An 18,134-nucleotide genomic window follows, 5' to 3' on the forward strand; every position below is an offset into this window, starting at 1 on the left:
ACTGTGGTTATATTTCTGTATAGCAGGTCCGCGGGCCGTGTTATATAGATCAATATTTCAATCATTACAGTGTATATTTGGTAACGGGAGTTTCCCCGTCTCCGACAAAAGTGGTGGTGGCAGTAGAGCGTTAGTTGCGTAACTAACCTGACCCAGTAACAAGCGCATCCAGGCTGCAGGCACCGATTGTAGTCCATTAGCTGGGCAATCGCTGTGTAGGGTGCAGCTGGGTGGGGCCTTGTTACGCGCGTCACACTGCGGTTTTAGATCGGCCGGTCCTTTGGTCACGAGTTTGGTGAGAAGGTCTGCGGTCTGACGCCGTGGGCGTGACGTATTACTGTTAGTCGCGGCTGTGCGATTGTCGCCTGTTGGTGGCGGCGACCGCGGGTCGTGACACTCCCCACCCCCAATATATGCAGCCCCCCTCCCATATACCCAGACCTCCCCCCCCCCCAATAAATGTAGCCCCCCCCATATAACCAGACCTCAATTCCCCACCCCCAATATACACAGCCCCCCTCCCATATACCCAGACCTCCCCCTTCCCCCCCAATAAACATAACCCCCCCTCCCATATACCCAGACCTCCCCCCAATATACGCAGCCCCCCTCTCATACACCCAGACCCCCCCCAATATACGTAGCCCCCCTCCCATACACCCAGACCCCCCCCAATATACGTAGCCCCCCTCTCATACACCCAGACCCCCCCCAATATACGCAGCCCCCCTCCCATATACCCGGACCTCCCCATTCCCCCACCCCAATATACGCAGCCCCCCTCCCATATACCCGGACCTCCCCATCCCCCCACCCCAATATACGCAGCCCCCCTCCCATATACCCGGACCTCCCCATCCCCCCACCCCTAATATACAGAGCCCCCCTCCCATATACCCAGACCTCCCCCCAATATAGGCAGCCCCCCTCCCATACACCCAGACCTCCCCCCCCAATATATACGCAGCTCTCCTCCCCCCCCCATATATATGCAGCTCTCCTCCCCCCCCCCATATATATGCAGCTCTCCTCCCCCCCCCCCCATATATACGCAGCTCTCCTCCCCTCCCCCCATATATACGCAGCTCTCCCCCCCCCCCCCCCCAAATATATACGCAGCTCTCCTCCCCCCCAATATATACGCAGCTCTCCTCCCATACACCCAGACCTCCCCCCCCCCCCAATATATACGCAGCTCTCCTCCCATATACCCAGACCTCCCCCCCCAATATATACGCATCTCTCCTCCCATATACCCAGACCTCCCCCCCCCCAATATATACGCAGCTCTCCTCCCATATACCCAGACCTCCCCCCCCAATATATACGCAGCTCTCCTCCCATATACCCCGACCTCCCCCCCCCCAATATATACGCAGCTCTCCTCCCATATACCCAGACCCCCCCCCCCCCCCCAATATATACGCAGCTCTCCTCCCATATACCCCGACCCCCCCCCCCCCCCAATATATACGCAGCTCTCCTCCCATATACCCCGACCTCCCCCCCCCCCCCCCCAATATATACACAGCTCTCCTCCCATATACCCCGACCTCCCCCCCCCAATATAAGCAGCCCCCCCTCCCATATAACCCGACCTCCCCCCCCCCCCAATATATACACAGCTCTCCTCCCATATACCCCGACCCCCTCCCCCCCAATATATACGCAGCTCTCCTCCCATATACCCCGACCCCCCCCCAATATATACGCAGCTCTCCTCCCATATACCCCGACCCACCCCCCCCAATATATACGCAGCTCTGCTCCCATATACCCCGACCTCCCACCCCCCCCAATATATACGCAGCTCTCCTCCCATATACCCCGACCCCCCCCCCCCCCAATATATACGCAGCTCTCCTCCCATATACCCCGACCTCCCCCCCCAATATATACGCAGCTCTCCTCCCATATACCCAGACCTCCCCCCCCCCCCCAATATATACGCATCTCTCCTCCCATATACCCAGACCCCCCCCCCCCAATATATACGCAGCTCTCCTCCCATATACCCAGACCTTCCCCCCCCAATATATACGCAGCTCTCCTCCCATATACCCAGACCTCCCCCCCCAATATATACGCATCTCTCCTCCCATATACCCAGACCTCCCCCCCCCCAATATATACGCAGCTCTCCTCCCATATACCCAGACCTTCCCCCCCCCCCAATATATACGCAGCTCTCCTCCCATATACCCCGACCTCCCCCCCCCCAATATATACGCAGCTCTCCTCCCATATACCCAGACCTCCCCCCCCCCAATATATACGCAGCTCTCCTCCCATATACCCAGACCTCCCCCCCCCCCAATATATACGCATCTCTCCTCCCATATACCCCGACCTCCCCCCCCCCCCAATATATACGCAGCTCTCCTCCCATATACCCCGACCTCCCCCCCCCCCCCCAATATATACGCAGCTCTCCTCCCATATACCCCGACCTCCCCCCCCCCCCAATATATACGCAGCTCTCCTCCCATATACCCCGACCTCCCCCCCCCCCAATATATACGCAGCTCTCCTCCCATATACCCCGACCTCCCCCCCCCCCAATATATACGCAGCTCTCCTCCCATATACCCAGACCCCCCCCCCCCAATATATACGCAGCTCTCCTCCCATATACCCCGACCTCCCCCCCCCAATATAAGCAGCCCCCCCTCCCATATAACCCGACCCCCCCTCCAATATATACGCAGCTCTCCTCCCATATACCCCAACCTCCCCCCCCCCAATATATACGCATCTCTCCTCCCATATACCCCGACCTCCCCCCCGCCCAATATATACGCAGCTCTCCTCCCATATACCCAGACCCCCCACCCCCCCAATATATACGCAGCTCTCCTCCCATATACCCCGACCTCCCCCCCCCCCCCCCCAATATATACGCAGCTCTCCTCCCATATACGCAGCTCTCCTCCCATATACCCAGACCCCCCCCCCCCCAATATATACGCAGCTCTCCTCCCATATACCCCGACCTCCCCCCCCCCCCCAATATATACGCAGCTCTCCTCCCATATACCCAGACCCCCCCCAATATATACGCAGCTCTCTCCCCCCCCCCCAATATATACGCAGCTCTCCTCCCATATACCCCGACCTCCCCCCCCCCCCAATATATACGCAGCTCTCCTCCCATATACCCCGACCTCCCCCCCCCAATATATACGCAGCTCTCCTCCCATATACCCAGACCTCCCCCCCCCCCAATATATACGCAGCTCTCCTCCCATATACCCCAACCTCCCCCCCCCCCCAATATATACGCAGCTCTCCTCCCATATACCCAGACCTCCCCCCCCCCCCCAATATATACGCAGCTCTCCTCCCATATACCCCGACCTCCCCCCCCCAATATATACGCAGCTCTCCTCCCATATACCCCGACCCCCCCCCCCAATATATACGCAGCTCTCCTCCCATATACCCCGACCTCCCCCCCCCCCAATATATACGCAGCTCTCTTCCCATATACCCAGACCTCCCCCCCCCAATATATACGCAGCTCTCCTCCCATATACCCCGACCCCCCCCCCCCAATATATACGCAGCTCTCCTCCCATATACCCAGACCTCCCCCAATATATACGCAGCTCTCTGCCCCCCCCCCCCCCAATATATACGCAGCTCTCCTCCCATATACCCCGACCTCCCCCCCCCCAATATATACGCATCTCTCCTCCCATATACCCCGACCTCCCCCCCCCAATATATACGCATCTCTCCTCCCATATACCCCGACCTCCCCCCCCCAATATATACGCATCTCTCCTCCCATATACCCCGACCTCCCCCCCCCAATATATACGCATCTCTCCTCCCATATACCCAGACCTACCCCCCCCCAATATATACGCAGCTCTCCTCCCATATACCCCGACCTCCCCCCCCCCCCCCCAATATATACGCAGCTCTCCTCCCATATACCCCAACCTCCCCCCCCCCAATATATACGCAGCTCTCCTCCCATATACCCAGACCCCCCCCCCCCCCAATATATGCAGCTCTCCTCCCATATACCCAGACCCCCCCCCCCCCCCAATATATACGCAGCTCTCCTCCCATATACCCCGACCTCCCCCCCCCCAATATATACGCAGCTCTCCTCCCATATACCCCGACCTCCCCCCCCCAATATATACGCAGCTCTCCTCCCATATACCCCGACCTCCCCCCCCCCCCCAATATATACGCAGCTCTCCTCCCATATACCCCGACCTCCCCCCCCAATATATACGCAGCTCTCCTCCCATATACCCCGACCCCCCCCCCCCAATATATACGCAGCTCTCCTCCCATATACCCCGACCCCCCCCCCAATATATACGCAGCTCTCCTCCCATATACCCAGACCCCCCCCCCAATATATACGCAGCTCTCTCCCCTCCCCCCCCAATATATACGCAGCTCTCCTCCCATATACCCCAACCTCCCCCCCCCCCAATATATACGCAGCTCTCCTCCCATATACCCAGACCCCCCCCCCAATATATATGCAGCTCTCCTCCCATATACCCCGACCTCCCCCCCCCCCAATATATACGCATCTCTCCTCCCATATACCCAGACCTCCCCCCCCCCCCCAATATATACGCAGCTCTCCTCCCATATACCCAGACCCCCCCCCCAATATATATGCAGCTCTCCTCCCATATACCCAGACCTCCCCCCCCCCCCAATATATACGCAGCTCTCCTCCCATATACCCCGACCTCCCCCCCCCCCCCAATATATACGCAGCTCTCCTCCCATATACCCAGACCTCCCCCCCCCCCCAATATATACGCAGCTCTCCTCCCATATACCCCGACCTCCCCCCCCCCCCCAATATATACACAGCTCTCCTCCCATATACCCAAACCTCCCCCCCCCCCAATATATACGCATCTCTCCTCCCATATACCCCGACCTCCCCCCCCCCCCCAATATATACGCAGCTCTCCTCCCATATACCCCAACCTCCCCCCCCCCCCAATATATACGCAGCTCTCCTCCCATATACCCCGACCTCCCCCCCCCCCCAATATATACGCAGCTCTCCTCCCATATACCCCAACCTCCCCCCCCCCAATATATACGCAGCTCTCCTCCCATATACCCAGACCCCCCCCCCAATATATACGCAGCTCTCCTCCCATATACCCCGACCTCCCCCCCCCCCCAATATATACGCAGCTCTCCCCCCATATACCCAGACCCCCCCCCCCCAATATATACGCAGCTCTCCTCCCATATACCCAGACCCCCCCCCCCCCCAATATATACGCAGCTCTCCTCCCATATACCCCGACCTCCCCCCCCCAATATATACGCAGCTCTCCTCCCATATACCCCGACCTCCCCCCCCAATATATACGCAGCTCTCCTCCCATATACCCCGACCTCCCCCCCCCAATATATACGCAGCTCTCCTCCCATATACCCAGACCTCCCCCCCCCCAATATATACGCAGCTCTCCTCCCATATACCCCGACCTCCCCCCCCAATATATACGCAGCTCTCCTCCCATATACCCCGACCTCCCCCCCCCCCCCAATATATACGCAGCTCTCCTCCCATATACCCCGACCTCCCCCCCCCCAATATATACGCAGCTCTCCTCCCATATACCCAGACCTCCCCCCCCCCCCCAATATATACGCAGCTCTCCTCCCATATACCCAGACCTCCCCCCCCCCAATATATACGCAGCTCTCCTCCCATATACCCAGACCTCCCCCCCCCAATATATACGCATCTCTCCTCCCATATACCCAGACCCCCCCCCCCCCAATATATACGCAGCTCTCCTCCCATATACCCCGACCTCCCCCCCCAATATATACGCAGCTCTCCTCCCATATACCCAGACCTCCCCCCCCCAATATATACGCAGCTCTCCTCCCATATACCCAGACCTCCCCCCCCCATATATACGCAGCTCTCCTCCCATATACCCAGACCTCCCCCCCCCAATATATACGCAGCTCTCCTCCCATATACCCCGACCTCCCCCCCCCAATATATACGCAGCTCTCCTCCCATATACCCCAACCTCCCCCCCCCCCCAATATATACGCAGCTCTCCTCCCATATACCCCGACCTCCCCCCCCCCCCAATATATACGCAGCTCTCCTCCCATATACCCAGACCTCCCCCCCCAATATATACGCAGCTCTCCTCCCATATACCCAGACCTCCCCCCCCCCCCCCAATATATACGCAGCTCTCCTCCCATATACCCCGACCTACCCCCCCCCCAATATATACGCAGCTCTCCTCCCATATACCCCGACCTCCCCCCCCCCCAATATATACGCAGCTCTCCTCCCATATACCCCGACCTCCCCCCCCAATATATACGCAGCTCTCCTCCCATATACCCAGACCCCCCCCCAATATATACGCAGCTCTCCTCCCATATACCCCGACCTCCCCCCCCAATATATACGCAGCTCTCCTCCCATATACCCAGACCTCCCCCCCCCCCCCCAATATATATGCAGCTCTCCTCCCATATACCCCGACCTCCCCCCCCAATATATACGCAGCTCTCCTCCCATATACCCAGACCTCCCCCCCCCCCCCCCAATATATACGCAGCTCTCCTCCCATATACCCCGACCTCCCCCCCCCCCAATATATACGCAGCTCTCCTCCCATATACCCAGACCTCCCCCCCCCCCAATATATACGCAGCTCTCCTCCCATATACCCAGACCCCCCCCCCCAATATATACCCAGACCCCCCCCCCCATATATACGCAGCTCTCCTCCCATATACCCAGACCTCCCCCCCCCCCCCCCAATATATACGCAGCTCTCCTCCCATATACCCAGACCTCCCCCCCCCCCAATATATACGCAGCTCTCCTCCCATATACCCAGACCTCCCCCCCCAATATATACGCAGCTCTCCTCCCATATACCCAGACCTCCCCCCCCCCCCCCCCAATATATACGCAGCTCTCCTCCCATATACCCCGACCTCCCCCCCCCCCCATATATACGCAGCTCTCCTCCCATATAACCAGACCCCCCCCCCCCCCCAATATATACGCAGCTCTCCTCCCATATACCCAGACCCCCCCCCCCCCCCCCAATATATACCCAGACCCCCCCCCCATATATACGCAGCTCTCCTCCCATATACCCAGACCCCCCCCCCCCAATATATACCCAGACCCCCCCCCCCATATATACGCAGCTCTCCTCCCATATATCCAGACCTCCCCCCCCCCCCAATATATACGCAGCTCTCCTCCCATATACCCCGACCTCCCCCCCCCCCCCCAATATATACGCAGCTCTCCTCCCATATACCCCGACCTCCCCCCCCCCCCAATATATACGCAGCTCTCCTCCCATATACCCCGACCTCCCCCCCCCCCCCAATATATACGCAGCTCTCCTCCCATATACCCCGACCTCCCCCCCCCCAATATATACGCAGCTCTCCTCCCATATACCCAGACCTCCCCCCCCCAATATATACGCAGCTCTCCTCCCATATACCCCGACCTCCCCCCCCCCCCAATATATACGCAGCTCTCCTCCCATATACCCCGACCTCCCCCCCCCCCAATATATACGCAGCTCTCCTCCCATATACCCAGACCCCCCCCCCCAATATATACGCAGCTCTACTGCCATATACCCCGACCCCCCCCCCCCCAATATATACGCAGCTCTCCTCCCATATACCCCGACCCCCCCCCCCAATATATACGCAGCTCTCCTCCCATATACCCAGACCTCCCCCCCCCCCCCAATATATACGCAGCTCTCCTCCCATATACCCCGACCTCCCCCCCCCCCCCAATATATACGCAGCTCTCCTCCCATATACCCCGACCTCCCCCCCCCCAATATATACGCAGCTCTCCTCCCATATAACCAGACCCCCCCCCCAATATATACGCAGCTCTCCTCCCATATACCCAGACCTCCCCCCCCCCCCCAATATATACGCAGCTCTCCTCCCATATACCCCGACCCCCCCCCCCCCCCAATATATACGCAGCTCTCCTCCCATATACCCCGACCTCCCCCCCCCCCCCAATATATACGCAGCTCTCCTCCCATATACCCAGACCTCCCCCCCCCCCCCCCCCATATATACGCAGCTCTCCTCCCATATACCCAGACCCCCCCCCCCAATATATACGCAGCTCTCCTCCCATATACCCCGACCTCCCCCCCCCCAATATATACGCAGCTCTCCTCCCATATACCCAGACCTCCCCCCCCCCCAATATATACGCAGCTCTCCTCCCATATACCCAGACCTCCCCCCCCAATATATACGCAGCTCTCCTCCCATATACCCAGACCTCCCCCCCCCCCCCCCAATATATACGCAGCTCTCCTCCCATATACCCCGACCTACCCCCCCCCCAATATATACGCAGCTCTCCTCCCATATACCCCGACCTCCCCCCCCCCCCAATATATACGCAGCTCTCCTCCCATATACCCCGACCTCCCCCCCCAATATATACGCAGCTCTCCTCCCATATACCCAGACCCCCCCCCAATATATACGCAGCTCTCCTCCCATATACCCCGACCTCCCCCCCCAATATATACGCAGCTCTCCTCCCATATACCCAGACCTCCCCCCCCCCCCCCAATATATATGCAGCTCTCCTCCCATATACCCAGACCTCCCCCCCCCCCCAATATATACGCAGCTCTCCTCCCATATACCCCGACCTCCCCCCCCCCCAATATATACGCAGCTCTCCTCCCATATACCCAGACCTCCCCCCCCCCCAATATATACGCAGCTCTCCTCCCATATACCCAGACCCCCCCCCCCAATATATACCCAGACCCCCCCCCCCATATATACGCAGCTCTCCTCCCATATACCCAGACCTCCCCCCCCCCCCCCCAATATATACGCAGCTCTCCTCCCATATACCCAGACCTCCCCCCCCCCCCCCCAATATATACGCAGCTCTCCTCCCATATACCCAGACCCCCCCCCCCCCCAATATATACGCAGCTCTCCTCCCATATACCCCGACCTCCCCCCCCCCCCATATATACGCAGCTCTCCTCCCATATAACCAGACCCCCCCCCCCCAATATATACGCAGCTCTCCTCCCATATACCCAGACCTCCCGCCCCCCCCCCCCAATATATACGCAGCTCTCCTCCCATATACCCAGACCCCCCCCCCCCCAATATATACCCAGACCCCCCCCCCATATATACGCAGCTCTCCTCCCATATACCCAGACCCCCCCCCCCCAATATATACCCAGACCCCCCCCCCATATATACGCAGCTCTCCTCCCATATACCCAGACCTCCCCCCCCCCAATATATACGCAGCTCTCCTCCCATATACCCAGACCCCCCCCCCCCCCCAATATATACCCAGACCCCCCCCCCATATATACGCAGCTCTCCTCCCATATATCCAGACCTCCCCCCCCCCCCCAATATATACGCAGCTCTCCTCCCATATACCCCGACCTCCCCCCCCCCCCCCAATATATACGCAGCTCTCCTCCCATATACCCCGACCTCCCCCCCCCCCCAATATATACGCAGCTCTCCTCCCATATACCCCGACCTCCCCCCCCCCCCCAATATATACGCAGCTCTCCTCCCATATACCCCGACCTCCCCCCCCCCCAATATATACGCAGCTCTCCTCCCATATACCCCGACCTCCCCCCCCCCAATATATACGCAGCTCTCCTCCCATATACCCAGACCCCCCCCCCAATATATACGCAGCTCTACTGCCATATACCCCGACCCCCCCCCCCCAATATATACGCAGCTCTCCTCCCATATACCCAGACCTCCCCCCCCCCCCCCCAATATATACGCAGCTCTCCTCCCATATACCCAGACCTCCCCCCCCCCCCCAATATATACGCAGCTCTCCTCCCATATACCCCGACCCCCCCCCCCCCAATATATACGCAGCTCTCCTCCCATATACCCCGACCTCCCCCCCCCCCCCCAATATATACGCAGCTCTCCTCCCATATACCCAGACCTCCCCCCCCCCCCCCCCCATATATACGCAGCTCTCCTCCCATATACCCAGACCCCCCCCCAATATATACGCAGCTCTCCTCCCATATACCCCGACCTCCCCCCCCCCAATATATACGCAGCTCTCCTCCCATATACCCAGACCTCCCCCCCCCAATATATACGCAGCTCTCCTCCCATATACCCAGACCTCCCCCCCCCCAATATATACGCAGCTCTCCTCCCATATACCCAGACCCCCCCCCCCCCCCAATATATACCCAGACCCCCCCCCCCATATATACGCAGCTCTCCTCCCATATGCCCAGACCCCCCCCCCCCAATATATACGCAGCTCTCCTCCCATATACCCCGACCTACCCCCCCCCAATATATACGCAGCTCTCCTCCCATATACCCAGACCCCCCCCCCAATATATACGCAGCTCTCCTCCCATATACCCCGACCTCCCCCCCCCCAATATATACGCAGCTCTCCTCCCATATACCCAGACCCCCCCCCCCCCCAATATATACGCAGCTCTCCTCCCATATACCCCGACCCCCCCCCCAATATATACGCAGCTCTCCTCCCATATACCCAGGCCCCCCCCCCCCCAATATATACGCAGCTCTCCCCCCCCCCCCCAATATATACGCAGCTCTCCTCCCATATACCCCGACCTCCCCCCCCCAATATATACGCAGCTCTCCTCCCATATACCCCGACCTCCCCCCCCCCCCCAATATATACGCAGCTCTCCTCCCATATACCCCGACCTCCCCCCCCCCCCATATATACGCAGCCCCCCTCCCATATAACCAGACCCCCCCCCCCCAATATATACGCAGCTCTCCTCCCATATACCCAGACCTCCCCCCCCCCAATATATACGCAGCTCTCCTCCCATATACCCAGACCCCCCCCCCCCCAATATATACCCAGACCCCCCCCCCATATATACGCAGCTCTCCTCCCATATACCCCGACCTCCCCCCCCCCCCCAATATATACGCAGCTCTCCTCCCATATACCCCGACCTCCCCCCCCCCCATATATACGCAGCCCCCCTCCCATATAACCAGACCCCCCCCCCCCAATATATACGCAGCTCTCCTCCCATATACCCAGACCTCCCCCCCCCCCCAATATATATGCAGCTCTCCTCCCCCCCCCCCCCAATATATACGCAGCTCTCCTCCCCCCCCCCAATATATACGCAGCTCTCCCCCCCCCCCCAATGTACACAAACCTCTGCTTCTCGGCTTTGTATTGCTGGGTGCAATCATCGAACAACTTCTGATTCATCTCCATGAACAACTTCAGAGCGTTATAGATCAGTCCATGTATAGTCCTGAAATATACAACACAGATCAGTCCATGTATAGTCCTGAAATATACAACACAGATCAGTCCATGTACAGTCCTGAAATATACAACACAGATCAGTCCATGTATAGTCCTGTAATATACAACACAGATCAGTCCATGTATAGTCCTGTAATATACAACACAGATCAGTCCATGTATAGTCCTGAAATATACAACACACAGATCAGTCCATGTATAGTCCTGAAATATACAACACAGATCAGTCCATGTATAGTCCTGAAATATACAACACAGATCAGTCCATGTATAGTCCTGTAATATACAACACAGATCAGTCCATGTATAGTCCTGTAATATACAACACACAGATCAGTCCATGTATAGTCCTGAAATATACAACACAGATCAGTCCATGTATAGTCCTGAAATATACAACACAGATCAGTCCATGTATAGTCCTGTAATATACAACACACAGATCAGTCCATGTATAGTCCTGAAATATACAACACAGATCAGTCCATGTATAGTCCTGAAATATACAACACACAGATCAGTCCATGTATAGTCCTGAAATATACAACACAGATCAGTCCATGTATAGTCCTGTAATATACAACACAGATCAGTCCATGTATAGTCCTGTAATATACAACACAGATCAGTCCATGTATAGTCCTGAAATATACAACACACAGATCAGTCCATGTATAGTCCTGAAATATACAACACAGATCAGTCCATGTATAGTCCTGAAATATACAACACAGATCAGTCCATGTATAGTCCTGTAATATACAACACAGATCAGTCCATGTATAGTCCTGTAATATACAACACACAGATCAGTCCATGTATAGTCCTGAAATATACAACACAGATCAGTCCATGTATAGTCCTGAAATATACAACACAGATCAGTCCATGTATAGTCCTGAAATATACAACACAGATCAGTCCATGTATAGTCCTGTAATATACAACACACAGATCATTCCATGTATAGTCCTGAAATATACAACACAGATCAGTCCATGTACAGTCCTGAAATATACAACACAGATCAGTCCATGTACAGTCCTGAAATATACAACACACAGATCAGTCCATGTATAGTCCTGAAATATACAACACAGATCAGTCCATGTATAGTCCTGAAATATACAACACAGATCAGTCCATGTATAGTCCTGAAATATACAACACAGATCAGTCCATGTATAGTCCTGAAATATACAACACAGATCAGTCCATGTACAGTCCTGAAATATAGAACACAGATCAGTCCATGTATAGTCCTGAAATATACAACACAGATCAGTCCATGTATAGTCCTGAAATATACAACACAGATCAGTCCATGTATAGTCCTGAAATATACAACACAGATCAGTCCATGTATAGTCCTGAAATATACAACACAGATCAGTCCATGTATAGTCCTGAAATATACAACACAGATCAGTCCATGTATAGTCCTGAAATATACAACACACAGATCAGTCCATGTATAGTCCTGAAATATACAACACAGATCAGTCCATGTATAGTCCTGAAATATACAACACAGATCAGTCCATGTATAGTCCTGAAATATACAACACAGATCAGTCATGTATAGTCCTGAAATATACAACACAGATCAGTCCATGTACAGTCCTGAAATATAGAACACAGATCAGTCCATGTATAGTCCTGTAATATACAACACAGATCAGTCCATGTATAGTCCTGAAATATACAACACAGATCAGTCCATGTATAGTCCTGAAATATACAACACAGATCAGTCCATGTATAGTCCTGAAATATACAACACAGATCAGTCATGTATAGTCTGAAATATACAACACAGATCAGTCCATGTATAGTCCTGTAATATACAACACACAGATCAGTCCATGTATAGTCCTGAAATATACAACACAGATCAGTCCATGTATAGTCCTGAAATATACAACACAGATCAGTCCATGTATAGTCCTGAAATATACAACACAGATCAGTCCATGTATAGTCCTGAAATATACAACACAGATCAGTCCATGTATAGTCCTGAAATATACAACACAGATCAGTCCATGTATAGTCCTGAAATATACAACACAGATCAGTCCATGTATAGTCCTGAAATATACAACACAGATCAGTCCATGTATAGTCCTGTAATATACAACACAGATCAGTCCATGTACAGTCCTGAAATATACAACACAGATCAGTCCATGTATAGTCTGAAATATACAACACAGATCAGTCCATGTATAGTCCTGAAATATACAACACAGATCAGTCCATGTATAGTCCTGAAATATACAACACAGATCAGTCCATGTATAGTCCTGAAATATACAACACAGATCAGTCCATGTATAGTCCTGAAATATACAACACAGATCAGTCCATGTATAGTCCTGAAATATACAACACAGATCAGTCCATGTATAGTCCTGTAATATACAACACAGATCAGTCCATGTACAGTCCTGAAATATACAACACAGATCAGTCCATGTACAGTCCTGAAATATACAACACAGATCAGTCCATGTATAGTCCTGAAATATACAACACAGATCAGTCCATGTATAGTCCTGAAATATACAACACAGATCAGTCCATGTATAGTCCTGAAATATACAACACAGATCAGTCCATGTATAGTCCTGAAATATACAACACAGATCAGTCCATGTACAGTCCTGAAATATACAACACAGATCAGTCCATGTATAGTCCTGTAATATAGAACACAGATCAGTCCATGTATAGTCCTGAAATATAGAACACAGATCAGTCCATGTATAGTCCTGAAATATACAACACACAGATCAGTCCATGTACAGTCCTGAAATATACAACACAGATCAGTCCATGTACAGTCCTGAAATATACAACACAGATCAGTCCATGTATAGTCCTGAAATATACAACACAGATCAGTCCATGTATAGTCCTGAAATATACAACACAGATCAGTCCATGTATAGTCCTGAAATATACAACACAGATCAGTCCATGTATAGTCCTGAAATATACAACACAGATCAGTCCATGTATAGTCCTGTAATATACAACACAGATCAGTCCATGTACAGTCCTGAAATATACAACACAGATCAGTCCATGTATAGTCCTGTAATATACAACACAGATCAGTCCATGTATAGTCCTGAAATATACAACACAGATCAGTCCATGTATAGTCCTGAAATATACAACACAGATCAGTCCATGTATAGTCCTGAAATATACAACACAGATCAGTCCATGTATAGTCCTGAAATATACAACACAGATCAGTCCATGTATAGTCCTGTAATATAGAACACAGATCAGTCCATGTATAGTCCTGAAATATACAACACAGATCAGTCCATGTATAGTCCTGAAATATACAACACAGATCAGTCCATGTATAGTCCTGAAATATACAACACAGATCAGTCCATGTACAGTCCTGAAATATACAACACAGATCAGTCCATGTATAGTCCTGTAATATACAACACAGATCAGTCCATGTATAGTCCTGAAATATACAACACACAGATCAGTCCATGTATAGTCCTGAAATATACAACACACAGATCAGTCCATGTACAGTCCTGTAATATAGAACACAGATCAGTCCATGTATAGTCCTGAAATATAGAACACAGATCAGTCCATGTATAGTCCTGAAATATACAACACACAGATCAGTCCATGTACAGTCCTGAAATATACAACACAGATCAGTCCATGTATAGTCCTGAAATATACAACACAGATCAGTCCATGTATAAGTCCTGAAATATACAACACAGATCAGTCCATGTATAGTCCTGAAATATACAACACAGATCAGTCCATGTACAGTCCTGTAATATACAACACAGATCAGTCCATGTATAGTCCTGTAATATACAACACAGATCAGTCCATGTATAGTCCTGAAATATACAACACACAGATCAGTCCAATGTACAGTCCTGAAATATACAACACAGATCAGTCCATGTACAGTCCTGAAATATACAACACAGATCAGTCCATGTATAGTCCTGAAATTATACAACACAGATCAGTCCATGTATAGTCCTGAAATATAGAACACACAGATCAGTCCATGTATAGTCCTGAAATATAGAAACACACAGATCAGTCCATGTATAGTCCTGAAATATACAACACAGATCAGTCCATGTATAGTCCTGAAATATACAACACAGATCAGTCCATGTATAGTCCTGTAATATACAACACACAGATCAGTCCATGTATAGTCCTGTAATATACAACACAGATCAGTCCATGTATAGTCCTGAAATATACAACACAGATCAGTCCATGTATAGTCCTGAAATATAGAACACAGATCAGTCCATGTACAGTCCTGAAATATACAACACAGATCAGTCCATGTACAGTCCTGAAATATAGAACACAGATCAGTCATGTACAGTCCTGTAATATACAACACAGATCAGTCCATGTATAGTCCTGAAATATACAACACAGATCAGTCCATGTATAGTCCTGAAATATACAACACACAGATCAGTCCATGTATAGTCCTGAAATATACAACACAGATCAGTCATGTATAGTCCTGTAATATACAACACAGATCAGTCCATGTACAGTCTGAAATATAGAACACAGATCAGTCCATGTATAGTCCTGTAATATACAACACACAGATCAGTCCATGTATAGTCCTGTAATATACAACACAGATCAGTCCATGTATAGTCCTGTAATATACAACACAGATCAGTCCATGTATAGTCCTGTAATATAGAACACAGATCAGTCCATGTACAGTCCTGAAATATACAACACACAGATCAGTCCATGTATAGTCCTGAAATATACAACACAGATCAGTCCATGTATAGTCCTGTAATATAGAACACAGATCAGTCCATGTACAGTCCTGAAATATAGAACACAGATCAGTCCATGTATAGTCCTGTAATATAGAACACAGATCAGTCCATGTACAGTCCTGAAATATAGAACACAGATCAGTCCATGTATAGTCCTGAAATATACAACACAGATCAGTCCATGTACAGTCCTGAAATATAGAACACACAGCCTTCACCATGGAGGGGACGGGGACGTCACGCTGGGACTTGTAGCTGTACAGACACAGTGTGGACCCATGCTAGGGACCATAGGACCAGTGAGGACATTTTGGGATCTATAGGACATGGACAGGGAGGTGGGGTGTGAACAGAAGAGGATCAGCATCTGCTGCACTCCGAGGTGAGAGGTGGAGGTGCCCCGGATAAGTGATGACATGTTAGGGGCCCCACCAATAAGGGCATCACTGGCCCCTCCCCCTCAATAAGTAACAGCATCACTGGCCCCTCCCCCTCAACAATGGCATCACTGACCCCTCCCCCTCAACAAGTAATGGCATCACTGACCCCTCCCCCTCAACAAGTAATGGCATCACTGACCCCTCCCCCTCAACAAGTAATGGCATCACTGACCCCTCCCCCTCAAAAGTAATGGCATCACTGACCCCTCCCCCTCAACAAGTAATGGCATCACTGACCCCTCCCCCTCAACAAGTAATGGCATCACTGACCCCTCCCCCTCAACAAGTAATGGCATCACTGACCCCTCCCCCTCAATACCGACATCACTGACCCCTCCCCCTCAATAAGTAATGGCATCACTGACCCCACCCCTCAATAAGTGACGGCATCTTTGGGGCCCCATGAGGGACAATGATGGGCACATCCCAGAGAAAAGGATCAATGTACAGTGAAGGTAGAAGGGAACTCCACACCAATCCAAGGTCCTCCTGAACCGCCAATCAGAGGAGGATAAAACGATGTGATCCAAGTCCGGGCAAGCGCTGGAAGGGGGCGGGGAAAGGTCGGGGGTGGAGCTTTAAGCTGACATTTGTATACAGGATAATGGCAGGAAAGAACCCCAGAATCCTTGACCCTCCTATCAGATACAATGCCCCCCCTCCCCGGTCAGAGGTGTGCCCCAGGGGCCCCCATCCCCCCAGGAAGACTTACTTGTTCCAGTGGTTCTTGGAGTTGCGGTACAGCGATGGGAACATGATGGGGAGGATCTGGGCGGCGTTGTCACTCATCAGGCTGAGGATATATTCGTTGTTCCAGTAGTACAGCGCTCGCTCCGCTACCTGCACACCACACACTGATCACCAAGTGGGAGGAGCCATACCAGGGGCCACATCATGGGTCACTAAAGGGAGGGGCCACTGGGGTGAGGACAGCCCCCTGTAATCAGTCTATGGTAATAGAGGGGAAGGGGGAGGGGCCACTGGGGTGAGGACAGCCCCCCTGTAATCAGTCTATGGTAATAGAGGGGGAGGGGCCACTGGGGTGAGGACAGCCCCCTGTAATCAGTCTATGGTAATAGAGGGAAGGGGGAGGGGCCAATGGGGTGAGGACAGCCCCCTGTAATCAGTCTATGGTAATAGAGGGAAAGGGGAGGGGCCACTGGGGTGAGGACAGCCCCCTGTAATCAGTCTATGGTAATAGAGGGAAAGGGGAGGGGCCACTGGGGTGAGGACAGCCCCCTGTAATCAGTCTATGGTAATAGAGGGAAGGGGCCAATGGGGTGAGGACAGCCCCCCTGTAATCAGTCTATGGTATAGAGGGGGAGGGGCCAATGGGGTGAGGACAGCCCCCTGTAATCAGTCTATGGTAATGGAGGGGCCACTGGGTGAGGACAGCCCCCTGTAATCAGTCTACGGTAATAGAGGGGGAGGGGCCAATGGGGTGAGGACAGCCCCCTGTAATCAGTCTATGGTAATAGAGGGAAGGGGGAG

At 52.6% G+C, this 18,134-nt stretch overlaps 1 protein-coding gene across 1 annotated transcript in view; it reads right to left on the reverse strand.

Annotated features, from left to right (window-relative positions):
- PPP2R5D (protein phosphatase 2 regulatory subunit B'delta) overlaps window positions 1-18,134 on the reverse strand; it is a 54,138-nt gene that overhangs the window by 22,806 nt on the left and 13,198 nt on the right. The window contains 2 exon segments of the mRNA XM_089665436.1: window positions 11,250-11,351; window positions 17,356-17,483. Coding sequence (XP_089521562.1) covers window positions 11,250-11,351; window positions 17,356-17,483 — 230 coding nt within the window.

The sequence above is a fragment of the Staurois parvus genome, unplaced genomic scaffold, assembly GCF_062004578.1.
Source record: "Staurois parvus isolate SC_StPar_1 unplaced genomic scaffold, SC_StPar_1.0 ptg002192l, whole genome shotgun sequence".
NCBI lineage: Eukaryota > Metazoa > Chordata > Amphibia > Anura > Ranidae > Staurois > Staurois parvus.